At 58.5% G+C, this 26,114-nt stretch overlaps 1 protein-coding gene across 18 annotated transcripts in view; it reads right to left on the bottom strand.

Annotated features, from left to right (window-relative positions):
• The window catches only part of EP400 (E1A binding protein p400), a 98,193-nt gene that overhangs the window by 47,259 nt on the left and 24,820 nt on the right, over positions 1 to 26,114 (bottom strand). For 10 of the 18 annotated variants that reach the window (XM_032311299.1, XM_032311305.1, XM_032311312.1 and 7 more), the window contains 20 exons: positions 25,161 to 25,251; positions 23,701 to 23,808; positions 22,800 to 23,185; positions 20,426 to 20,716; positions 19,503 to 19,688; positions 17,844 to 17,984; positions 17,080 to 17,158; positions 16,291 to 16,340; positions 15,876 to 15,933; positions 15,011 to 15,100; positions 12,404 to 12,511; positions 11,199 to 11,389; positions 10,768 to 10,945; positions 7,590 to 7,726; positions 6,579 to 6,748; positions 6,091 to 6,331; positions 5,876 to 6,051; positions 3,817 to 4,003; positions 2,095 to 2,261; positions 618 to 787 (listed from right to left, as the gene is read on the bottom strand). In XM_032311299.1, coding sequence (XP_032167190.1) covers positions 618 to 787; positions 2,095 to 2,261; positions 3,817 to 4,003; positions 5,876 to 6,051; positions 6,091 to 6,331; positions 6,579 to 6,748; positions 7,590 to 7,726; positions 10,768 to 10,945; positions 11,199 to 11,389; positions 12,404 to 12,511; positions 15,011 to 15,100; positions 15,876 to 15,933; positions 16,291 to 16,340; positions 17,080 to 17,158; positions 17,844 to 17,984; positions 19,503 to 19,688; positions 20,426 to 20,716; positions 22,800 to 23,185; positions 23,701 to 23,808; positions 25,161 to 25,251 — 3,205 coding nt within the window. The remainder of the gene's footprint in view (positions 1 to 617; positions 788 to 2,094; positions 2,262 to 3,816; positions 4,004 to 5,875; positions 6,052 to 6,090; positions 6,332 to 6,578; positions 6,749 to 7,589; positions 7,727 to 10,767; positions 10,946 to 11,198; positions 11,390 to 12,403; positions 12,512 to 15,010; positions 15,101 to 15,875; positions 15,934 to 16,290; positions 16,341 to 17,079; positions 17,159 to 17,843; positions 17,985 to 19,502; positions 19,689 to 20,425; positions 20,717 to 22,799; positions 23,186 to 23,700; positions 23,809 to 25,160; positions 25,252 to 26,114) is intronic. The other 8 variants (XM_032311306.1, XM_032311307.1, XM_032311314.1 and 5 more) reach the window with 3 other exon arrangements.

Here is a 26,114-nt window from a genome sequence, read left to right as displayed (position 1 = left end):
CAAAACAAACATTTCAGTAAAGTCTCTCGGATTAGAAACCCTCTCTAGAAAACAGGGAGCGCGGTGCGGCATCCGGTGAAACAGAGCCATCCGCCCGCCGCACCGTGGCCAAGTGCGCACTCCCGCATGGCACGGAGCCTCGGCCGCCAGCCGGGCTCCGACGGGGCTGCGCCGCATGTGCACGCGGGCTGGACACGGAGGACCCCACAATGGAGGCTGGAACTCCAGCCGTGACCTGCGGCCAGTCAGCCCTACCCTCCTTCACAGCGACAGCCGGCTCCGGGCCAGCGGCGGCCTCAACGGGAGCGAGCCTTCCCGAGCTCATGTCCACAGTGTGACCCGCATGTCCTTGGTCTAAGAGCCCCCGCCGAGGCACATCTTCAGAAGCACGCCAATTGCGACTAGACCAAGACCGCGGTGTCTGGTTCAAGGAAAAACTCCACTTTCAAGACACAGAAAGGGCAAGCCGTGTGAGTTGTGTTCGGCAGAGCCAGAGCAGGCGGCCTGCTTCCAACCAGAGCAACGGCTGCCCATCCAGAGGGGCAGGGGCAGTACCAGGAACTCCGGCCACGAAGACCCACGGCAATCCTGAGGGCGCGCCAGCACGGGAGGCATACCTTTTGCATCTGGATTGGCAGAGAACGTGGCAACTGGTGGCCGTCCTCTCACGTGGCCCTGAGGAGTGGCCGTGGCTGCAGCAGAGGCTGCCGTCCGGGGCAGGTGTGTGCTGGGGAAAGCCACGGTGCGACCCTCGGGCTTCTGGCCGTACTGCACGGGCTGAAACAACCTGGCAAGAAGGCGTGAGCACCACTGAGACACGGGGCTCGGGTCACCCAGGGATGGGGAAGGTCCCTACTCCCGGTGCTGCTCCAAGAGGGGTCGGGGTTCCAAACGCACCACTGAGAAGCTCAGCATGGGCCTGGGGAGGGGCTGCCCACCCTTGGGACACACACGCCTACCCTGAGCCTGGGGGACCCGGGCTGAACGTGCGCATGGGACGCTCTGAGGCCACAGCACTACCGCGTCAAGTGCAAGTAGAGTGGGCAGGGAGCCACAACCGGCCATCAAGCAGCACGACAGCACCAGGCACACTGGCCACAAGCGGTACTGGAGCCCCGAAAGCAACAGTGGCCACTGTTTCCAGTATTGCCGCTCCATAGCACACTCTTTCATCACCCTTTTACCTGGAAAACCATAATGGCAAGAATTCTAGATTTTCAAATCCCCTACTCAGGGCAGCAGCTGGGGCAGCGAGGACAAAACCAAGGACCTGAAGCCAGGCCCCCTCAGAGCACCGCAGCTCTGCTGGCCCACGTGCGGGTCTAACAGAGGCCGGCGGGCTCCGGCGAGCACCTGGCAGAAGACAGTGGGCTCCCAAGGCCCTGGGGAGGCCACAGGTAGAACAGGCAACAGGAGCAGGCACCTTTCTTTCTAAACTTTTATTTTCTCATTTCTTTCTCCTTTTTAACCCAACCCTGCGATTCTGTGTACTCCAACTTGCTGGATTAACCTATCTTATTAAGTCATTTCCTTCCACTCACTGAGTGTGCTCTGCCCCTCCCAGCCCCGCGGCACCCTCGAAGTCGGGACGTCCTTCAGAAGTCCCTGGGGTCGGGGGGCGCTCTGCCCACCACCCACCGTGCACCCTCTCCCCGCCACAGCAGCCACCGGAGCACGCAGCAGGCACAGCAGCCTGACCTCCTCCCCTCACAGACCCCTCCCGCTGCCCAGGGCTGCTCCACCGCCACCGCCAGGCTGTCCTCAGGAGGGCAAGGGGCCACGCCGTCCCTCCCAGGGCTGCAGACTGCCCACCCAGGCCACATGCAGTGAGCTGCCCCACTCAGGACACTGAGGACACCAGCACAGACTCCAGAAGCAGGAGACCCAGTGAGAGGATCAGCCATTTCTCCCCCTGGCCACAACCACAGCCAGGTTCTCGTGTGAACTCCCGCCACACATCCCAGGTCTCCCTGAGGGGCTATGGTCTGGGTCCTTCTGGGGAGGGGGACATCATGTCTCAACGGCTGATTCGAGGCCAGGCAGGACCCACCCGGGGATTTCGGTGTGCAGGAGCCACCATTCCAGGCCACGCACCTGCTGGGCTTCAGTCTGAGGGTCGCCGGCCTGCCCGACGGGGGCGGCGCGGTGTACAGCTCGTCCATGAGCTTCCGTGTCACCTTCTTCTTACACAGCAATTCTGCTTCGTGGCGAGTCATTTTGTTCTCTAAGCCAATAAGATCAAATATAGAGAGATCCGTTTCCTAAGAAGAAAAAGAGCAAAGTGTTGCTCTGGAAGACCAGAAGAAAATGGCTGGGAGCCCAAGCACATCTCTAACCGGACAGCCAGGCCCCACACAGCCTCACTGCCCAGGACGCGGCCTGAAGCCCAGGGCTCGGCCAGGCTGCTGTATCTCGGCCTGCCTCAGCATCCCCATCGTTAAGAGCACCCCACGTAGAAGCACGAATGGAAAAGGTCATGCTTGGAGAGAGACTGGCCTCGGCAGACAGGGAGACCCAGACAGCATGAGTGCCAGGGCGCATGGACAAAGGGCACTTTGGGGGAGAGACCCACATGTCCTGGGGAAGCAGAAGGAGGCAGGTGACACATCACTGGGTCCAGAGCCCTGGGGACACACGTTCCATGGGCGGAAGTGCTGCGTGGGTCCCCAGCTGGGGCAGACGCCCCGCGTGCCCAGCACCCATGTACTTCTCTAACGAGAAAGCACAGCCGCTCTCCCACCGCGAAGTCAAGCACCGAAGGGCACGACAACAGTAACTGCTGGTGAGCCGTCCCACACTCTCGCACACATAAGGGATGTAAAATCCGCCGGCCACGGAGTAGGCACATGACCCCGCAATTCCACACCTAGACACGTGTGTGAAAACCTGAAACCTACGTCCACACAAAGCTGCTCTGTCAGTGTGTGCGCTAACACGGCTCACAGCAGCCGAAACGAGGAAGCAACCCAAGTCGTTAACTGACGGCCAAATCAACACGGTCCCTCCCACTGGGGAACACGACTCTGCCGTACGAAGGAAGGAGACTGGGCCACACGTCACAGCCAGATGAACTCTGAAAACACCACGCTCCGGGAATTAAGCTAGACACAAGGACCACGGGTGCGGGAGCCCATCTGTGCACAAAGCCCAGAGCAGGTGGACTCGCGAGGCAGGTCAGGCAGGGGTTGCCTGGGGAAGGGAGGGCACGGGAGGGACGGCTGGTGTCTGTGGGCTCTCTCGGCAAGGACGAAATATTCCGGGATCAGTGGTGACGACTGCAGACATCTCCAGCTATCCTACTGCCATCCCAGTCGCTAAAACACTACCAGACAGAGATGCCTGTGGCTCAGTCGTCAAGGGTCTGCCTTCAGCTCAGATCATGATCCCAGGGTTCTGGGATTGAGCCCTGCATGGGCTCCCTGCTTGGCAGGAAGGCTGCTTCTCCCTCTCCCGCTCCCCGGCTTATGTTCCTCTCTTGCTGTCAAATAAGTAAAATCTTTAAAAAAACAAAAACAAGAACAAAAACAAAAACTACCAGTCACCTAGCCTGTCTCAAGGCTCGTGGAGCAAACGATGAAAACACCACAATATCACACACAGCAGCTCACAAAAGCCAGGTACACGCCAGGCTCTTCTCATGGAGTCGACACACACACACACACGGCGGGGGAAGTGCACGATTATTTGTGTCCTAAGGGCACTTGGCCCAAAGCCCCTCAGCCAGGGCGAGGGCTGGGGAGCACAAGGAGCGCAGACAGCAGTCTCCGGAGCCGCGGGAGCCACAGTGCATCTGTGCGACGCCAGGCGGGCACCTACCTTCCAGGAGTCCCCGTCAAGCGCCTTGAGGACAAGGGAGGCCGAGCGGTACTGCAGAGGCCCCGCCGTGTATGACGACTCCGGGAGCCGGGGCTCCACCAGCCCGGGGTGGTTGCAGATCCTCTGCAGCCGCAGCAGGATGCTCAGCACGTCCACAAAGTGGCCACTCTTCAGCGCCTCCTGGGTCCTGCTCGTGGGAAGACACATTGTCACGGGCACAGCCACTGCTGTGCCACGGACTCCAGATCGCACCTGCCACGCCCCCCGGCTCCTCTGAGTGATTGGTTCCATTCCCTAACGTCCACTCCCACTAGCCCTCCAGGGGTTCTGACTCTCCGCCTCACTTGCTGTCACCCCGAAGCAGGCCAGACTGCCAGGACTGAGGTCAGACCGGCACGCGGCTCTCCAAGCCTCCCTTCCCAGCAGAGGACACCCAGTGGGGACAGGGACGGATTTCTGCCCCACGGTGAGGAGCGCTGTGCGGCAGGGGTGGGCAGCAGAGTGAAGGCACCCAATCCGGGGAGTGGAGAGGCCCCTTGGGTGGGACACCAGCCCTGGCTCTGTGGCCACAAAAATGGCAGACGCTGAGGCCAACCCCATGCAGGCCAGACCACACAGGAAACACATGGCAGGTAACAGTCCAAGTGGAGACCTCCAGGGTTTCCAGGTGAGGAGGGCACAGTGTCTCCAGCTTAAGGAAGGAGCCATACGGACGGGCTGGTCCGCAGGGACCCAGGAGCAGAGGCAGTGGGGTAGACGGACAGGCGGTGGCAGAGAGAATGGCCAGGCTTCCAAATGAGCAGCAGGGTAACAGCTACTGCGCTTGAGGACAGACAGCCTAGACAGCAAGTGCTCTGGAGACACACTCGTGAGAGCGGGTCTGCAGCACTCTGCACAGTGGCCAAATTGAAGCTCGGAGGCCCTCGGGACCCGAGACCGTCACATAAACACGCACGGAGCGCCGCCATTAAGAGAGCTGAGGTGCGCTCAGCTACAGGCACGCTCGACACTTCCTGATTCACTACAGGTTCAGGGGAGAAGAGGCCACAGACGTGACGTAAGGGCGACAGTCCCGAAACCCGACCACAGCCCAGGCGTGCGGTCGCCAGCACCTCTCGTTCCCCGGCAGGACGGACGCCGGCGCTCTCCCACTCCCAGGGCAAGCGCAGCGCACCGCCGGCCCAGCCGCAAGCAGGGCGCGGAGCTGCCGACGGCACAGCGCACGCCTGCTGGAGGACGGCGAGGGGAACCCCACAGAGGAGACGCGCACAGGCCTCCTGGCCCCGGAGCAGCAGCGCCCTCCACGGACTCCGCCCTTCCCAACCTGAAGTCCGCCCGTGGAGGAAGGGCTGCCTGACAGCCCGCCCCGCCCCGGCCCTACCCGCGCTGCCGCCTGCTCGCACCGCACGCTAGCCCGGAGCCGACAAGGGCGCTGCTGGGGGAGGAGGGTGTCGCGGCTCCGAGTGGCCACCGAAGCACCTCACCAACACAGCGTCAACGGTGCCGTCCATCAGGTACTAAGACTCCAGACCAGGGAGTATGAGTGCACACTAAGGTTGTGTTCTAAAATTTCCCAAACCTAACCCGAAAAAGCAAACGTCAATAGCAAAACCTCCTCCTGAAAACTAATCACGCACAGACACGATCCTGACGGGGTGAGCGCGATGACACGAGGTCCACAGCGGCAGTGCCGGCCCTCGTCTCACGAGGGAACCCGGGGGCCCAGCAGGCTGGTGGAGGGCCCGAGGGAGCCTCAGCAAGCCCAGCACGTGCAGCCTCAGGGCAGCTCCCCTGGAGGAAGGCAGGCGGCCCCTCAGGCTGTAAGAGACGGACCCGCTCGGGCCGTCGTGAGCCTTGACTGAAACACCGTGAGCCTCGCCCATGAACTCAGGGAGTCGGGCGGGAGCCAGGCCAGTGCAGGCTCAACTGCGCAGGGGCAGAGCCCTGGGAAGGCAGGTGGGCACACAGGAAGCCCAGGGCAAGTGCGGGTTCTGGACGCCGAGGACAGCGGCCCAGCACCCTCCCGCTGGGCGGGACCCGCAGGAGCTCGCCGGCTTACCCAGGCTGCAGGATCACGTCCTCGTACAAGGCCTTCTGCCGACTCGACAGGCGGCACTTCAGCACGTGCTCGTACTTCTTCGTCAGCTGCTTCTCCACGTCTCTCTTAGTTCTCCTCAAGATGAAGGGCTGCGTCACCTGCGAAGGAGACGAGTGTGCGTCGCCCCCGTGCCGAACCCCCGTGCCGAACCCCCGTGCCGAACCCCCGTGCCGAACCCCCGTCGCCACAGCCGGTGCAAGGCTCAGCGCCGCGGCTGCCGCACACGTACCCCACACACGTACCCGGTGCAGCCGTATGACCACTTTGTGGTAGTAGTCCTGATTCTCGTCGTTGGGGGCCTTCAGGGGCAGGTGCAGGTAAGGCCTGGAGATGCCGGGGATGAGGAAGTGCACCATGGTCCAGAGCTCCAGGAAGGTGTTGTGCAGGGGCGCGTCGATCAGCAGCAGGCGCTGTTGGCTGAGGGAGAGCGGGAGCGAACGCAGACGCTGCACCCCGGGGAGTGGCCGCAGGTGTGCTTCCTCCGCAGAGGTTCACAGACAGGGACAACGGGCTCACAGAGCCTCTGGGAGAGGGACCCGCAGCCCCCGTGCACTGACCCAAGGGAAGGAAGCGGGCAGCCAAGCAGCAGCTCGGTGTGCCCAGGACCACACACACCCCTCCATCCGCCACCCCCAGGACCCCAAGCGGGCCACGCGGGTCAGACCTCTTCAGGGTGAACACAGCCTCCCAGTGCCTCTCGGTCATGCCGCGGACACGCTGCATCTCGTCGATGACCAGGCAGCGCCACCGCACACGCGTGAAGGCCGCATAGCCCCTGAAGAAGTGCTTGTAGGGCGCGATGCACACATTGAAGCTGTTGGGCTCCGTCCACTCCTGCAGCACACGGAACAGGCCTCACCTGCGGCGTCTCCCTACACCCTGGCGGGGGCTCAGCCTGCCGCCACCCGCCGCGCACAGCATGGTGGAACTGGTCTCCGGGACCGCTCCTGCAGGGGTTTATGGTGCTCGGACTAACCGAGAAGCCACTCTGGGCATTAACCACCGTTTTGGGACATCACCAGAGAGCGTCACAAGGGCAAGCAGCTTCCGCAGGTGCAACCCGAGTACGCAGGAAGCAGCACCGTCTGTGCCACAGCGGACTGCTCTGTACGCTTTGGAACCCACAGAAATAACGAGAAACGGGGAAACAGAAGACACATCTCAACGTACTCACTTTTCCACTAAATGCTACTCTACACAAAAGTCTAATGATGAAGCAAACTTTCATCTTCGGGAAAAACTGTGGCCTCCGGTACTCTTTCACTCAGAACCAGGTGCTAGATGGGAACAGGGCAGAAACCCTGGCCAGCACGTCCCCTGTAGCCCTACGGAGTGCTTCCCCGGGGTCATCTCACAAGTTCACAGCTCAGAACTCAGAGTACACTAGAAGCTCCCGTTCGGGCTTGTGGCGCTCACTGGCCCGCGGGTGGAAGGGATGATTCTGGAAGGAAAGTGGCCACGGCCAGGCATGGGCAGGGCCGTGGGCACAGGGCTCTCCTTGCCACAGGCAGGCTGTGCTTTCCAGGGGCTCAAACAAACCTAGGAACAAACCGAAGGTCTCACAAACCGGGGATTCAGACCAGTACACGCGTCCGTCTGCACATCCTCAGATCTGTCTCCTATACAAATGGGGATCGATTCCGTCTGGTTTTATTTCATGTTTAAAATCAAATACCTGTCTCTTGGCTTTCAGTTCTCTGTGGCTGCCGACATACAGGAGGGTTTTGAGCCCGGGGCACCACCGCTTCAGCTCGAGCTCCCACTTGAGGATGTTACAGCCTCTCACAACCACGAGATGAGGGCCCCAGTTGCCTACAAAGGAGAAGAGACAGAACTTTCCCTTTAACCAAGACCATCTGTCAGGTCTGGACACCGTGCGCTGTGCTGACCCGAGACACGGGGCAAGTACACGTGGGAAGTCCCCGGGGCATGATGCAGACGCGTCCTAGCTCCCGCGCCACCGACAGACCTGCGGAGGAGGGGCAGGGGCCTGACCCACAGGGGGCGCGCGACAAAGAGCCGCTGAGTGGGGACTGAAGAAAGTGAGTATTTCCTCAAAGACACGCTGACCCCATGCAAGCACAGGCAAGAACATGCATCTCTGAGGAACAGCGCTGGGCCCCAGCCTGGAGCCCTCCTGTGGTGGCCGCCCACTGAGGCTTGGGCTCGGGTGCAGAGCCCACTCCCCACGTCCAGCCAGAACACACCACCCAAAACAGTTTCAGCTTCAGTCTCCGAAAAATAATGTCCTCGGTTATGAGAATACACACAAGACAAAGTTCCACGTCCGTGCTATAAACCAGACGTACGCCACACGGAGACGGAAATGGCGGCTTGGAAAGGCTGCGCGCAGGAGACACGGCCTCGTGTGCAGAGCACCGTGTCCTGCGCTCCAGAGGGCCCACCCAAGAGGGACGGGAACGAGCACGTAAACAGACACAAGAAGACAAATCTCTCTAGAAGGTGCCCCCAGGAGAAGACAGATGCACACCAGCCCCAGGTGCCCTCTCCCCTACCAAGAAGAACCATGACTTCGTGTAAGCCAGCATTTAGAACATTGCTCCGCGATCGGTTTTCTGCAAAACCCCTCACACCAGACGCACTGCTGGGGCCCAGGCTGGGCCTCCTGACGGAGGGGCTCTGCTCTGCTCACAGTCCCAGCCTGACGCCCGGACCAGTGCTTGGGGCAGCACGGGCACCAGGCGTGTACCCGGAGTTTGAGGGACTCACATATTCACTTGTTCAAACGATGAACTATTAAGAGTCCCTATTTTTGGAACTGTAGGCTGCTTCCATTTCTTACTCTTCTAAATATATAACGATAATTTTTCTAGCTAAAGAGTAAGACAGAGGGACGCCTGGGTGGCTCAGTTGGTTGGACGACTGCCTTCGGCTCAGGTCATGATCCTGGAGTCCCGGGATCGAGTCCCGCATCGGGCTCCCAGCTCCACGGGGGAGTCTGCTTCTCTCTCTGGCCTTCTCCTCGCTCATGCTCTCTCTCACTGTCTCTCTATCAATAAATAAATAAAATCTTTAAAAAAAAAAAAAAAAGAGTAAGACAGAGAGGCAAGGTGATAGTCTAAAGTAACTGTGTCTAAAACTCATTTTCAAGTGCCACACTGAAAATTTCAGGACACCAGGTCAGAAAACAGAAACAAGTTAATCAAGAAAATAAGTCCTGATATCAATCCATTTGTACCGAAAAACTGAGAGAGCGCCTGGTGGGGCTCAGTGGGTTAAGCATCTGCCTTCAGCTCAGGTCGTGATCCCAGGGTCCTGGGACCGAGCCCCGCGTCGGGCTCTCTGTTGCATGGGAAGCCTGCTTCTCCCTCTGCCTGCCACCTGTGCCCTCTTTCTCAAATAAATAAAATCTTTTTAAAAGAATTAAAAAATAAGAAATAAAAAAAGATTTAAAAATCTTTTAAAAAAAATAAAAAATTTTTTTAAAAATAAAAAAAAATTAAAGGAAAATAAAACTGAGATCGACGAAGCTTTTCTCAGAAGGGCCAACAAAGGCAGTGCTAGCGATGATGAGGGACGAGCGCAGCAAGCCCAGGGAGAAGGAAGCAGCAGCCTTCCCGAGGTGGGGGGGAGGGGGGAGGTTGGGCGACCACCACCCTCTGCACACCCGCCTCTCTCAGGTCTGCTGCACGCCGGGGCTGCCCCCTGCTCCTCAGCAGGACTCCGCCCCCAATTTCAAGAGTCCCCTCCCAGCTTCTGTAACTCCACAAAGAGGACAATGTGTCGGCTCTTCTGGTCAGCTACGAGTCCGCTCAGTTTGCATCTGGAACACTCCCTTTGCAAGAGGAACATTACAGATGACCCATGGACAACATGGGAAAGAACCACGCGGGTCCACGTAAGCACACGCGGATTCTTTTCAGTATACACAGTACCGTATGTTCTCTTTCTTATGGTATTCCTAATGACGTTTTCTCCTCCCTGGCTGATGCTGTTATAAGAACACACTACGTAACACACAGAACATACCAAATCCGTGTTAGTCACCTACTGGTGTTATCAGGATGGCTTCCAGTCAACCGTAAACTACCAGCGGTTAAGTTACGGGGAAGGCAAAAGCTCTATGTGCGCTGACCTCTGCATGGGAGTCAGTGCTCATGGCCACCACACATTGTTCAAGGGTCACCTGTATGCAAGACCCTGTCGTGTGTCAGAGACACAGGCATGTGTCCCTCTACAGCCCTCCGAGGCCCGGAGCAGGGGACAACACAAGCACCTGCCCCAGAGGCCGAGTGGAGGGCAATGAGTGGGGGGAGGTGGATCCCTAAACATGCCAACACAGAGGCCACAGGGCCTAGACCAATGTCGTGTGAAGTCTAGAGGTGAGGAAGCAGCGGGAGTGGGCGGCCCCTTACTGGGAGGCAGGCATCCTGTCTCTGCCGCGGTGTGTCTCCGCCATGGTGCAGCTGTGGGCCCTAGCGCCCTAGCAATGCCCACACACCAGCCCCTGCAGAAGCCCGGCAGTGGAGAAGCGGTCCCAGGTGGCGGGGCCTGCCCGGAGGCAAGGTGGTGCACGCCACCGCGACAAGGAAGGCGGGCACGTGGGGAGAGCTGCCATGCACACCAGTCCTGGCCGATAGGGGATGCGGGAGTCACACAGTCCTGCTGTAGCCTGGTGGGCCTCACAGTGTGCTAGATTCTGAGTCACAGTGAGCTGCTCACTCTAGGGTTAACCGCAAGCAAGTTTTCCCTTGTTCTCACCAGGCATATTTCTGACCTGTTCTGGGTCTCGCACCAGAGCACACGGCACAGCAGCAGGAAGAGCGGCCACTCTCCGTCCTCATGCCAGGTGCCCTCCCCACAGTCAGCCTTAGCAAGGACACTCTTCTTACCTTCGTTGCAAGCTAGGTGGGCAAAGAAAGCAATGACCTGCACCGTCTTGCCCAGCCCAGCTTCGTCCGCCAGGATGCCGTTGAGGTTCTTCCGGTAGAGTTTGGCGAGCCAGTCCAGGCCAATCTTCTGGTAGTCCCTGAGCGCGCCGTACAACAGAGATGGCGCGTTCAACTTCACCTGCAGCGACACATGGGCCGAATGCGCCCTTCTCAAAATAATGCTCAGAAAGTTTTGTGCAACGCGAAGCCAAATCAGCCACACGGTGAGCCCACTAGAGCCCACAGAAAAGATCTAGAGGTGACAGGAGAAGCAAGACAGTACTCGCTTTTCCTGACAACGTCCGCAGCTGGCACAGAGCTGTGTGGAAAGACTAAGCCTTTTCCCAGCCTCGCGAAGACACCACCCCCCACGTGGCAGCTCGGCGCCTCACCGTGGGGCTGACCCGAGCACTGCCCTTCGGCAGGACAGCTTCGGCCACGGCGGTCACCTCCGCGATGTCCTTTGTGTGAGGGCTCCCAAGAGTCATTCTCTCCGCAGCTTTGAACTGGTCCATGATGAACAGCGAGTCTATGAGAACCACATCCTTCCGGCCCTCCCGGTCGCCCGGGGCGCCTTCCACATCTGTGAACAAGAGGACAGATCTGCAGTGGTTGCGACACTTTTATGCGCCTACTTACTGTTTATAAAAAGAAATACAAGGAAAAAAGTTGTCAGAGTCCAAATATTTCAAATGCACTATTTTTTTAATCTGTTTTAACCCACTTTATATACCTAACACTCCCCAGATGAATGGGTATAAACTCCTGTAAAACCATCACACGCAGGAGCGCTCTGAAGAGCCCTCAGGCAAAGACGGAGGACCTGACTGAACCAGGAGCCGGCGCCACCAGCAGACGTATGGGCACCGAAGGGCTTAGTGGCTGCCCCTCCACCACCAGAAAAGGGAAAGTCACAATCGTCTCCAAGGACTAGCAAGCAAGGAGGCCACCAGCCCACCCTCTGGCCCTGTCAGCCCCGAGCTTCTCTGCTCGCAGCAATCTGCGTCTAGTGATCAGGACAAGTGGAATGGAAACAAGGAAAAACAGGCTGTTTGCTTAGATCATCTAATGAAAGTAAAATAAACTCCTCAAAACGAGCGCATTAAACAAACAAAGCCCACCCTGAATATACATGATACAAATCCAAGTCTATGAAAACAATGACTTTCATAAACGTGGACAAAAACATTTCCATGTTGTTCACAAGTACTCTAGTAACTGTGCCAAGTTAATAAATGAAAATAAAAAGCATAGAATTTAACAAAACCCTCTCAGTGCAAAATTACACATTAAACATACTTGCATCTTTTTACTTTATTTTTATTTATTTTTTGTTTTTGTGCTTTTAAGCAGGCTCCACGCCAAACATGGAGCCCCAGTCAGGGCTCAATCTCACAACCCAAGATCAAGACCTGAGCCGAGATCGAGTCAGATCTCACCCAACTGAGCCACCCAGGTGCCCCACGTAACCGCTCGCATCTTTCTCTCCCATCAGTCGAGGAGGAAAGGAAGGTGACTTGAACCCTGTCGTAAGCACCCTCCTCCATGTGACCTGGCTCTTGCCATGGGGCAGATCTTTAAAGACGTCAACACAGACCTTCTTCTTCGCTCGCCTCCTCACTGTCGGGCTTCGGTTGCGGCCACTGGAAACTGGGCAGAAAAGCTCCTTCGTACAACTTCATCAAGTCAATTAAGGGCAATTCAGCTGGAAAGGATCACGGGAAAAGGGGGGATAGTTTACAGCACGAGAAAACACAGCTGCAGCCCTCCTGCAATTAGCTTTTTCCAAAAAGTAACTATTGCCCGTTACTGATACCGTCTTTGAGGCACATTCTTTATAAACATGAGAATCTTCGACATGACATGAAAAATTCAATTTTTACTCATAAAGGAATTCTTAAGATTTCTAAAAAACCTCATAAATGAAGACTAAAAGCTATAACCTAATAAACGTAATAATAAAAACACTGCTGATGGAAAATAACTGATGATATGAAAAAAAAGAAACACCAAATAAAAGTCAAAACAAAAATTAAGCAGAAAAATGCTGTAAAAAGCACATAAAAAGGTTGTGATTCCTCCCGCACCAAGAGCTTGGCCTAGCAGACGGCCAGCGGGGCTGTTCCGTGCCCGCCTACGCAGCGTGGCAGAGACACTGGCACAGAGTCCAACCTGCCCGAGGCGCACCCCGTTCGGGGGAAGCCACAGCAACAGGAACACAAGCAGGGCACGGAGGAGGCACGAGGAGGCCGGAGTGGTGGAGGGGGCGGTGGAGGGGCAGCCGCCAGGCCGCCACACAGCGCCCCTGGGGGAGGAGGTGCTCCCTTCCAGACCTCACCCAAGCGCACCCCTCCCCGGAAGGAGCGCAGGAAGGAGCGCAGCAAGCCGGCGCTGATGCGACAGGCAGAGTGGACGCTCTTGGGGGTGGAGGGGAGGCCGTGCCCATGGGGTGTGTGTGAGCTCCACAGGGCCGCTGCCCTCCCGCCCTTAGTGAACACACCCCTTACTACAACTCTGAAACAGACCAGGCACCTAAACACAAACCTCACAAAAAACCTGCAATCGTAAAGTGTCCCTGCAGGCGCCCGAGAACGACCTGCGTGAGTGGACGGGCAGGCACACCATGATCAGGGACTGGAAAAGCTCGGCCTCGTCAAGACGCAAGTGTCGACTATCACCCTCCGACTCCAGGCCACGAGGCCCCGTGGATGTCTGTCCTGAGGCAGAGGAGGCCCGGAGGAGGCCCAAGGTGGCCGAGGCCGTCCGGAGAGCACGGATGCGGAAGGACCCCCAGCCCGCTCTCAGAACCAGCACGGAGCCCAAGGACCGCACACCGGCCAGCAGCGTGGCAGCACGACAGCGGGCGGGGAAGAGCCTGCCGTCTGAGCTGGCCAGGACCAGCAGGAGCAGGGACCAGCCCTTCAATGGGGCCAAGACGACTGGGATCCGTTTGGGGAAAGGAAAAAAGGAAGGAAGGAAGGAACCGAAGAATTGTACTCTTGCTCCACACAACAGGCTCCATATTCTAAATGGATCAGAGACACGGATGTGAGAATAAAATTTAAAAATCTGTGGACAAACAGGAAAACCGCCTCATGATCTCGAGGTGAAAAGAGGCTTCCTGTGCCCCTGGGGGTCTCAGTCTGTTGAGCATCTGCCTTCGGCCCAGGTCATGATCCCAGGGCTAGGATCCGGTCCCCTATCTGGGTCCCAGCTCAGGAGGAGCCTGCTTCTCCCTCTGCCTCTCCCCTGCTTGTGTGCTCTCTCTCTGACAAATAGATAAAATCTCTGAAAAAAGAGAAATTTTTTTTTAAACAAGACTGACAAATCCAACTACACTAAAGTCAAGAACACCTGTGCATCAGAAAGCCCCGTAAGGATGACGGAAACACGGCACAAGCCGGGAGGGGCCGCTGAGATGCATGTGACCAACGAAATGGCCACATCACAACGCACAGCTGCAGCACGCAGACACGGGAAAGCAAGCTCAAGCCCACGGTGGAAAAGAGGAACCCGTGAAAAGGTGCCACACTTCATCTGTTCTCCGAGACGTGCCACCCACAAGTACCAGGAGACGTCGTGTTCCCCTCACCAGGGCAGCAACAGCACCCCGACGTGCGGGGCTTGGAGCGAGCCCCGCAGCCCCTGCCAGGCCAGTCTCATCCAGCGGCCTGTGTGCACACTGGCCCGGCCCGTCCACTCTGGCACACACGTGTGTGCCGACCCCAGCCACAGGAGCACTCCCGCGGCGTGCTGAGGGCGGACCAGGGGACAACCTGAATGTTCAGCAGCAACCCACGAGGGAGTCAATGACACGGTCATGCCCGGAATGCGGCTCAGCAGTGACAGCTAGGGAAGCCGCAGCGACACACCACGGCCAGACGAAGCTCGGGGACGGGAGAGCCCAGGGAAAGCGCCCTAAGGCCAGGGTGCGACGCCACTGAGCCGCCGCTCCTCCGAGCAAGCCCAGCAGCACCCCGGGCCGTGTCGGGCGGCAGGGCAACCACAGCGGAGGCGACGAGCCGCTAGGGCAGGTCACCGGCCAGCGTGCGGTGCTCAGGCACTCTGCCCCACGCTGTGCGGTGTGGCCTGGACGCCGGCGCTCGAGGGCTGTGTTGGGTTTTGGATCTCACAGGTTTTCCCACGTTCTTCTGTACGTGTTCAACACTTCCTAAGGGCATCTGTGGCACGGCGCGCAGCCCACCTTCTTTGGCTAAGCTGGACAGCTCTGCCTGGTGGTCCACGGCCCCCTCGTTTGCTTCTTCCTCTTCTATGGTCTCCTCCTCGTCTTCCACTGAAACAGTCACCACGACATGTCAGGGATCTCATGACACCACCAGCCTCCAAGACGGTCTCGCCAGCTATGAGAGCTGAACCGGGCCTTTCTGTTTTCCGGGTGAAGTCTGGAAGTGCGGCTGTACTGAGCGGCCGGGGCGTGAGACACGGCCTGGGTCTTCGCTACTCGAGAGACCGTCTCCAGCAGAACACGGAGCGCTGTCAAACCTCTCATCCCCCTGCTAACCCCACAGCACAAAATCCCAGGAGCAGGCTGCCCGGGGTCCTGCTAACTGTGTCATCACAAACACCAGGGTCCCAGCCACTGCTCGGCACGCCGTTCCCTCAGCTCAGCTCCCGTCCTGGGCAACCAGCGCCTCAGACCAGGGTGGTCCCACACCCCGCACCGCACGTCCAACAGAGACGTGACTCTGGGTGAGAAGAACCCACCGGCAGTCCAAGGCAGGACTGGCCCAGCTCCGGCCTGCCTCCGATCTGAGCACAGCTCTCACGCCCCAGCCCCACCAGCGGCCTACACCTTCTCTCCCGCCAGCCTCCGCCCTTCCCTGCAGGCTCCTCCACGCAAACAGCACGTCTCCGAGCACTCCTGCGCGCTCCCTCCTCCACAGTCTAGCTTGTTTCTGCAGACACCCACCTACCCCCTCCAAGGTGCCTGGCCCCCAACGACACAAGTCACTGGGACCCCAGGCACCCTGACAGCACGGAGCAAGCGCTACGCCTGCAGTCTGAGAGAGCCCGCCATGCGGACGGCGAGAAAGTGCCAGGGGACAGACCTTCATCGTCAGTCAGAGATGTGCTAGCTTTCCTCTTCCTTCCGGACAACCCCGACTCCTGAAACAGAGAATAAAACCTGCAAACACAGAACGGGAAACGCAAGCAGAAACGTCTACTTCACACGCTCCCAGGAAGACCGCGGTGAGCCTGGGACGCCCACGCCAGCCTGGACTGCCATGAGGCCCAGGTGTTAGGCGGCAGGCAGGTGGAACTACATCCGGGCACTGTGTCCTCCCTTGTCCCCAGATCAACAGCCCGTGACAGCCGAACACTAAAAACCAGGCTTCTTCCCCGGAGGGACTACTACGGACGATATATACACGTTTCTCCGGACAAAAAAGGGACCTGCTTTATCAGGCGCCGTGTCTTCTTTGTGGTCTCCCTCTCTCACCTAGTACAGGAGCCTCAACTTACCAGGAAAGCTTCCGGCAGTGCATCCAGCCCCTGAGGCCTCGACTCTTTTCCTAAAGACAAGGAAGCTGATTACTTTCACCGAAGCTACGTGCGTAGGCCGTGCCCTACTGGTACCTCCTCGCGGGAGGACCGCGAGTGTCAGCTCCGCCTCCTTCCTTCTGGGAACCGGGCCGCAACGCAGCACCAGCCAGCAGTCCTGGACCTACCAAGTTCTCTGGCAGCTCCCCACACATCTCTGGTCTGGGAGGTGAACCTGGGCACTAAATGGCAACGTGAGTCTTCTAGAATCTCTACGGTCTCACGGCTCTATGACTCCACACAGAGCCCGCCGCTCTGCCTCCATCCCCTCACCAGCAGAATGAGAATCACGCCCCCTGACCCACCCCAGCCAGTGACAGCTGCATCCGCTGGTGCCTGGCCCACATCACAGTGTCCAGGGAAGGGGCGGTCCCGTCAGAGCACTGCCGAGGCCATGCCCCAACCACAGAGGTGCCCACGAGGTGCAAACCCCTGGGGGAGATCATCTCAGTGTCCGGCACCAGCCACAGGGCTCAGGCCCAGAACCTCAACCCCAAGAGCGCCCGAAGCTGATCAAGGGGCCCGGGGCGCTGACTCGTGCCAGCAAACCTCAGAGCGGCATTCACTGCTACAGCAGCTGCATGGGGGGCCGCGTAACGACGGGCTCAAACTGGTGAGCAAGTGCCCCCGGCGCCACCACGGCAACCAGCTGCAGGACAGCAGGGGACGAAAGTGCCACAACAACACGAGGGCTTCTGAGACGTGTCCTACCTCTCCTGGGCACCTTCTGTAAAGTTAAGGCTTTTTTCCTTTTCTCTTCCAATTCTACTTGTAGTTTGATCTCCACGACCTGAGTATAAAGAGCGGAGCACGAACAGGCCGTTAGGGACAGAAGTCACAGGAGCTCTGCGCACGACGTCCGAACTCACACGCGTGGTCGGAAAGCACAGCCGTCCCACCACCCCGTCAGGATGAAGCCGTAGGGCACTCCGCCAGCTGTTCCACAGCCACGTGCTGCCTGAGCCACACGGGCCGGGGCGGGGTAACGTGTTCTGTAACAGATGCGCGGCGCAACAGCCACGTGGGAAATGGGCTGCCTCCTATGAGTGGCGTTTACACGGACGGAAACACTAGATGGCCCCTTGCCCACGGCACGAAGCCAAGGCCGTGGTGCACAGCCAGGAGTCCAGGAAGCAGCGCGGGCGCACGCACCTGTCCCAGGGATGCCGCGGGCATGACTGCCCAGATTTCCGCGTCCCTCGGCCAGGCACGTTCAGAAAGCACAGTCTATGTTTTTAGGACCCCATTTATTTATTTTTTTATTTATTAAGATGTTATTTATTTGACAGACAGAGATCACAGTAGACAGAGGCAGGCAGAGAGAGAGGAGGAAGCAGGCTCCCCGCTGAGCAGAGAGCCTGATGCGGGGATTGACCCAGGACCCGGAGATCATGACCTGAGCGGAAGGCAGCGGCTTTAACCCACTGAGCCCCCCAGGCGCCCCCTCAGGACCCCATTTAAATCCCAGGATTTACCTGTTCAATATTCGACCAAAAGCACTCTATCTCCCGGGCGGCGGAGGCGGCGATGCGCCTCAGTCGGCTCTGCTCCTCCTTCCTTCCCCTCTCCTCACGCAGCTGCTTCTCCTCGTGGTGACGCGCCGCTGTCCTGATGAGCTGGAGAAGCAAGGGTTGCGGGCCTGACACCACGCGGCCACAGGCAGGCACACAGAGCCCCCGGCCGCCGACACAGACATGCAGGAACACGTGCCTTCGCCTGCTCTGAGGGTGCAGGGGCCGCGCCCACAACAGCACAAAAGGCCGCCAACACGCTGCCTGGCTTTCTACAAAGTGCTAGTTTACTAAATACACGGACTTTCCCCCAGGAGGTACACCATACTGCGTCACAATCCTCTCTCCCCGCGTGACCTACGATTAACATCTTTCCACCAACACGAACACCTTCCACAGACATCACTTGTACCACAAGTGGGGGCAGTTCATCATTTTCACGGCTTTTCCTTTAAATCCCAACCCGCCTTCCAGGGTCTGGGTTCTCTTCTCCTACCAGCAGTCCTCCAAAAGGTGCTGAGAAGGAACCTGGCAACAGACACCTCGTGAGCCTGGGCATGCCCGGCTGCAGGCCAACACACTGCGGGGAGAAGTTGCTGGAGGCCTGCTGGACACCACGGACGGACCCCCCCACTCACAGGCTCCTTGGGGCCACGTCCTGGTCCAATCACAGCCCTGGCACAAAGCCTCCTGCTCAGGGTTTGCAGTCTCTCACAGAAGAGGGGTAGCACTAGCTGCTGGTGCCCTACCCACCTGGTGCCCACATGCTCAGGACCATCGTCCTTTATGAAAAAACCGTGCCTAAGGAGCAGTCAGGTTTTTTTGAATTCCATGAATCTGATTTAAGACCCCAGCCTACGTAAGGAAAGCAGAGTTCGGGGACAGGGGTAGACAGCAGGGCACACGGGACCACTCCCCAGGCCTGAGAGCACGGGAACCAAGAAGAGAGCAGGTGCGCCCCAAGGAACAGACGGCAGTGCAGTGACGTGAGAGAAGCAAGGCCCAGAGCCATTTACACGTAGGCAAAGACAGCTGCTTTGTACTCTGAGACCTAAGGCTTCTGGAACCCTGTCCCCTTCTGCATTCCTAGCATATACGCTGGAGCCATCTGCTAAAGGCTCCCCGGGACTGGGTGTCTGCTTTAGGACCAGTAAGAAGGAAACCAATCCTCAGCCAGAACTGGGAGGGCGCTGGACAAAAGACCAGGCAGTGCAGGGCAGTGGGCAGTCTGAAGGCCCAGGACGGCCCCCTGGCTGCCTGGAAGCCAACCAGCCTCACTGCCCCCTGCCAACCCTGGGCCTTCTCTGTGCCCGCATCACACCAGCCCTGGCACCAGCCTGGGTTCTGGGGGCTGCAGGCCTCCCGACCGCCAGGAGGGGCTGACAAGCAGCAGCTGAACGCACGCGGAAGCCGCAGCAGGGGCAGACACGTCCGCCCCCCGCGGTCCAGCCCAGGGCTCTGAAGACAGCCCCTCGCAAGCAAACCGCACAGCACGGTTACTTCCTCAACAGTGCCAGGGCACGCGCCGTGTTTAGGAGGCCAACCCCTGAGAGGTGGTCTGCGGACCCCACACACAGCAGTGAACACGCACCTGTCTGGGAACCGCCGCCCCCTGGGCCTCACCTTCCTGGCCGCGGCCATCTTCCACCTCCTCTCCTGGGCAAAGTCCGTGGCCATCCACTGCATCTCCTCCAGCAGATAGTCCCAGTGCGACTTGGGGCGTGGGGCCTCCTGCAGTTTGGGCAACCGCCTGAGGGACCACAGGCCTTCTTTCCTCAAATCTGCTATCCGCTGATGGATCTGGTTTTCCTGTGAGGAGTACGGGGCAAGGTTTGTCCCACACGCAATTATTAAGTGCGCCCCGCTAAGTCACACCCCGAATTCACAAAGCCTCAGTAACAAAGACAGGACTGGATGCAAAGATCCAAAGGGGCCCTAGAGAGGTCAGCAGACATGCCTCCCTCTCCGGAAGCTGGGGAAGCACGGTGACACCCTGTCTCTGAAACACAGACCAAATGCACGGGCCAACGTTCACACCAGAGCACTGACAAGGGAAACGACACGTGCCTGGCCCTTGCTCCAAAACCACTGCGAAGGGGAGGGCCGGCTCACCCGAGGCTGGCCACACACCAGCACCGAGTGAGCTCCGGACAGCAGCCAACACTGGGGCTGGGACATCCTACCGACCTCGGTATGTTTAGTTCCCCTCAGGAAGTTTGAACTGCTCAGTCACCCCATAAACAGCAAGCACTGACGAGGGGCCAGGCCACGGCCACGCTGGCCTCAGCAGTCCTCCTGGCCCTGCCCCGCAGCCCGCACGGAACGCTGCCTGGGAGGTCAGCAAAGAAAGGACGTTCCCCCCCCACAAGCCCATGTTCAGCAGGACAGGTCCAGTTTCCCAGTGGTAACCCTGGTTTCTAACTGATCAGAAACCACGTTTGACCCTCCTCACTACAGCTATGCATCCTGTGCAGATACTGAGATCAGACGGGCTTCACAAACTAGAAAACGTGTGACAACCCTCTTGACATTCCCAGTGCACTTACCAGTGCTATCTGTTCTGCCAGCTTGTCCTGAGAGCTGTCTTGGGGTGGGGCGGCATTCTGAGCTGGGCTCTGGGGTTTGGGCGGTGCTGACACAGCTGCCCCCAGGGACCGGGAGGTGACCGGAGACAGCGACTTGTTGGCTGCCGAGGAGGGTCTACTCCCTGCAGAGACCCGTACCGGTGACGGGCCCGAGCCGCCGGCAGGAGCTATGGACGAGGTAGAAGAGGCCGCCGGCGGGGGTCGCTGACAGGGCTGGGCAGGGTCCACGGGCGGTCTCGTCGACGCCACCGTCTGGCAGGCAGAAAACAGGCCAATGGTGAACAGGAGACCTCACCCTCCCACGGGTGCAGCCACATGTCAGAGACCGCGTCACCCCCAGAGATGCGCACAGGGGAGCCCCTCCGCAGCAGAGCACAGAGGTCGTGGGCACACGGACACATGGACACACCCGCCCGACCACGCTCACAGTAGGGACACATCCCTGCACTCCACAATGCTGCACCAAGAACGCATCTCAAACTCGGCTTTCATGGCCGTCTTATCCCAGGGGAGCCTCTTCCTCTGTTTTTTGCTTTTTGTAGCTGTTTCTCCTGTTCAAATTATTTTTCAGAATTTATAATTGTATAAGCTTTTTTTTTTTTTAAGATCTTATTCATTCATTTGAAAGAGAAAGAGACACAAGCGAGAGAGGGAACACAAGAGTGGGAAAGGGAGAAGCAGGCTTCCTGCCAAGCAGGGAGCCCGATGCAGCACTCGATCCCAGGACCCCAGGATCAGGACCTGAGCCAAAGGCAGATGCTTAAGACAGAGCCACCCAGGTGCACCTGTACAAGTTTCTTCTTAACTGAAAAGTACCAAATGTTCATCTTATACCTTTTCTTTTAAAAGTGAACACCAACTCCACAGGCCCCTCTCCCGGCAGGCAATCTGTCAGGTAGAGATTCCATCTCTGTCCATCAGAGCAGGTCAAGCCAGAGGAACCCCTCCCACCCGGGCTGAGACAAAAGCTGAGCTCCCACAGGAATTCTGTGGGGAAGCAGAAAGCAGAGAAGGCAAGGTGGCCCCACAATGTAAGAGGCACGTCTAGAGCCTGGAACCCGGGGAAGACAGCAACGGAAACTCTCTGCACCCGGGCAGTGTGCGACTCCTGTCTCCACCTCACCCAGTCTCCGACTGCGGCTGGCCGTGCTCCGGGAGAGAGAGCTCTAGCAGCACCCGCCACGGCCCTCGTCTCCGTGCTCGGGGACTGCTCGCCATCAACGACGGGGCTCGGAGACTACAGCAGAGACCGTGTGGCCCACGGTCCTGACGTGTTTCACGTCCCCTCTTTGTGGCCCTTCACAGAAGTCTATCAGCCCGACCCAATCTAGAAGGGACATGTTTCCATGGGTTTTCTAAGGAGCCGATCCTCTCAACAACAGGGACAGGTAAAGGAATCCAAGTAAAACCCCAGTGTGGCCTGAAGTTAGCCGTGTACCTCAATAAAACAAAGTACTAGAACCAGAGAGACCTGTTTCCACAAAAATGTAACAAAAACAGTGCTGGGTCCCCAAGACACGCAGAGCATGGCCACTGCATGGCCACGCAGACCTGCACAAAAGGATCCAGAATCCACTGGGGCACAGATCACAGCTACTCCAGTCACCAACCAGGTGATCATGCCAAGTTATTTCAGTCTCTCGAGTCTCTTTATGGTAAAATAGGGATGACAAAGACTGTACATCCTAGAGCTGCTGGGCAGAAAAAATAATGCCAATAAAGTCTCTCCACAGCGCCCAAAGCCAACAGGTGGTGAGCACGAAGCAGATACAGCCGCCGTCACCCTGTCACCAGAATGGGTCAAACCCCGCACGCGTCTCAAAAAAAGGATCTGGGCCAATGACGATCGGTAGGGGATGAGGCGCATCATGCTACAAACCCAGGGAAGGAAGGCTTTGTACCTTCGCTGAGCGCAGAGCACCCAGAAGAGGGAGGTGCCCGTGGGGGGCCCAGCAGCCGGCTGGGCGTGGACAGGCCTACACCAGGAGCTCGCTGTAGCCACGCAGCCTACGGCAGCCCCGCGTTCGCACCACCCCCGTTGTGCATTGGTGGGAGGGCGCCTGCCATCCGCCTGCATCACTGGACACCTCAGCCGGGATGACAGCCAGGACGCCCTCTGCGTGGCCACCAAACCACCAGCAGCAACTAGGCTGTACTGCTCGCTGGTGTTCCCACAGCGTAACTGGGGCCACAGAGGCGGATAAAGGGACGCTGGGCACTGGCTCCAAGCGGGACAGCAAGCCGCCAGGAGGGCAGGACAGCACACACACCCATGCAGCGCATGTCTCGGTTCACCTTTCACTTCTAATCAACAGGACAGGCGCCCACCGAGTACCTGTGGCTGGGAAGAGAGCTGAGCAGCCTGCATCTGAGCCTTCCCAGGCATCGGGGCGTGCAGGGACTGCGGCACGGGCTGCGGCGGCGGCACCGGCAGCTGGCTGGGCGGGGGCACGGGGATAGAGGCATTCGACTGTGGCGTCTTCACAGGGACCTGGAGCTGCACGTGAGGCTCCACCGCCGGAGGCTGCTGAGGAAAGTGCAGCGCTGGCGGGAGGGGTGCGGCGGGAAGGCCGGCGGGGGGCAGCCTGCCAGGGAGCTGCGGCGGCGGGGTGTGCAGGCTGGCGGCGTTCTGCACCGGGGGCCCCGTGGATGGGTCGTACTGCTGCTGGCTTTGCTTCTGTCCGGCGAGCTGGGCAGCTTGAGGGGCCGGAGGCATTCCTCCTGCAAGAGAGGAACAGCCCCAGCAGCGCTGAGTCTGCAGCCCCCAGCCTCTCCGCGCGCGGCAGGTCTCCCACCCCGGTGCTCATCACAGACCCGCTGGAGCCACCGCACACGCCAACGGGAAATGCCACTGGTACAAACGTCTGTTACATACCTCTAGTGTCATAAACCAGCCCACAAAGAAGGAAAGAAAGGTGCTTGAGCCCTGCAAGCTAGCCCCAAGCCGAGCAGGCATGGTAACCAGTGCCCCGACCACAGAAGCAACCAAGGAGTGTGCTGGCGTGCGAGGGGCAGGATCCCAAGGAGGAAGAGAGGCATGGCTCCCTCAGGGAGAGGGCCTGCCTGCACTGGCCCTTGCCCTCACCCGCACCAGAGCTCAGAGCCGTGTCCCAGCCCCAGGAACCACGTCTGCGGCACGGCTGCGACCACATGAGTCCCACCAGACGCCGGGCCACGAGGCCTCTTCACTGCACGCACTCTGAGCGGGAATAGCCAGTGCGGCCACCGGGCCTTACCTTGAGCCGTGGGCATGAGCTGCTGAAGAGGAACCCCTGCGTTCGCCCCCGGGTGCTGGAAAACTGGCCCCTGGTGGCCCACTTCAAGCCGAGGCCGCTTAGAAGGCTCTAGAATAAGTTTCAGAAAAGGTGTGATTCGATGTAAAAACAACACAACAGATGTAGAAAAAACGTGTCAGGGGTTTTTTTTAATAATCTTTGAACAGGGAGGCCCTTTGGCCCTTCCATATGTGAACCAAAATCCACAAGCCAGAAAAGCTAAGGTCGATGAATATAAGTTCTTTCCATTAAAACTTCACAAGTGTAAGAAGCAGCCTCATACAAAAGCAAGGGCGGATGGCACCCCAGGAGACCACGGTGTGCGCGGCACGCGCATGCGCGAGAGGCTGGCGGGGCCACCATGCGGAAAGCTCTTCCACGTTCATGGGAGAGGTGCCAGCGACCAGACACACAGAACAGGTGAAGAGCAAAAAGGGCTCAGCAGAGGCAGAGTCACAAAAGGTGAACAACACGGCAAGGACCAAGCAGCCGCATCAAAACTGAAGAGCTCCACGGCACACCAGACGAGCCGTGCTCCCCCGCAGAGCAACAAAGACCAGAGGAGTGATCGTGCTTCGCCCACTGGCCACAACGGGAGAGCACCAGACACTGGAGACGGGACTGCAGAAGGGCCGGCCCTTCTGAGGACCACGTGCATTCCCGTGCGGTCTGACCAAGCACTTTCATTCCCAGGAGCTTCTCCCTTAGATACAGTGACAAACGTGTCAAAAAATAAATAAAATCTGGGTTCAGTGTTCCGAGAAAGGAGGCTACGGAGAGGAACGCTACCACGGACGTGCAGAGGGCCGGAGCCCCACGCGCCGGAGGAAGGCGCAGCCGTCGGAAAGAGTGTGGTCCGGGGTGGCCGAGGCGGCCTGGGAAATAACTGCTGGCAACCAAACAGGGCACAGCGAGCGCACCCACACCCCCTCGGAACGACCACGGGCGACGACGCGAGCGTGCGGGCAGCAGGTCCGGTGTGCGCACAGACGGCGGCGGCAGTGAGCTCTGTGGTGAGGCACAGGGAAGGAACACCAAAGCAGAGGGACACCTGCCTCACAGCTTCCTTGACTGCCCAAATCTTTCACAAAACTCATGTGTTTTTATAATTCGAAAAAAAATTTAGTTTACAAAGAAATGACTGACAACTTGAAAAAGAAGGCAGTTTTACCCTCAATCCTATCATGAGGACTAAGAGCCTGCCAGCGCACAAAAACCCGAAATGGAACCTACCGAACTCAGTGGGCAAACTTCTCAGTACACACCCATGCAGCCACACAGATGCTCTCTTCAGCAGATCAGCACAAACAAATTACTCTCAAAGTAGAAAGAAAGTCACCAAAACTAAGCACATCAGCATTCATGCAGCCACTACCCTGTGTGCCCCCTCAGGCCACTCAGGCCCGTGCTCTGGGACGTACCTGCCGGGGTCCCCGCCTGCTGCCTCTTAAAGGGGTCCGTCTCTGCCACACTCGCGGGCCCCGCCACAAGGGCCCCCGCCAGAGCTTGCTGCTGCAAGAGAAAACGGGCACGTGAGAGTCTGATCGTGTCGGTGCCTTACAAGCACGGTATGAACTAAACTACCGTGATTACACCACACACTGGCCTCCCTACTCTCTAACTAGAGAAATGTTAGCTGCGCAGCACGTGTAATGTACGTTCTCATATAACACGGAATTTAAAGTTCTAACTTACCTCTGGAAGGGAAAAAAAGGATGTGTGTTAGATCTTATTCTGGCTTTAAATGGAGTTTCCTATCAGTGCAGACCTACGTTCCCTCAGAAATGAACAGAAACGGCAAAGGACAAGCCCGTGTCAGCAAACACGGGTCCTCAGTCCGACACCTGCGCCTCCGTCGGCCACGCTGCCTGTCATCACTTAACCCCCAAAACACAAAAACTGAAAATCTCTTCCTCCTGGAAAATGACACTAAAACCCTGCCTGACAGACAACACTCTGATAAACTTGGGTCTCCTCAATGGCACTGTGGCCAGCGGGCTCCCTACACAGCTGGGGACGCCGGGGAACGCGCGTACAGGCCATGTCCACTATTGACACGGGGAGCTTCTGGCACAGACGGGAAGCGGCCAAGTCGGGGCGCCCCACGCCTTCACATCTGTGTACCGTCCCCGCAGGGCTGCTGCTTGCTAAGGACGATGTGTACCGAGCCCTAGTCGTGAACACTGTGTTCACGGTCCCACGGGGTCCGCCGTGCTGAACCCAGCACGCGGGATGCCGAAGTCACGCACGCCTACACAAGGCAGTGCCCGGGGGGGGGAGGGGGCACCCTGCCAGCGCCAGCCACGCTACAGGTCGGGGCCTCCCCTGGGGACAGGTGCAGTGACCGACTGAGGGCAAAGTGGGCGCTGCGATCT

Source organism: Mustela erminea, chromosome 13 (genome assembly GCF_009829155.1).
Source record: "Mustela erminea isolate mMusErm1 chromosome 13, mMusErm1.Pri, whole genome shotgun sequence".
Classification (NCBI taxonomy): Eukaryota; Metazoa; Chordata; class Mammalia; order Carnivora; family Mustelidae; genus Mustela; species Mustela erminea.
The sequence above is the reverse complement of the archived record's forward strand: the minus strand, read 5'-3'. Positions and strand labels throughout refer to the sequence as shown.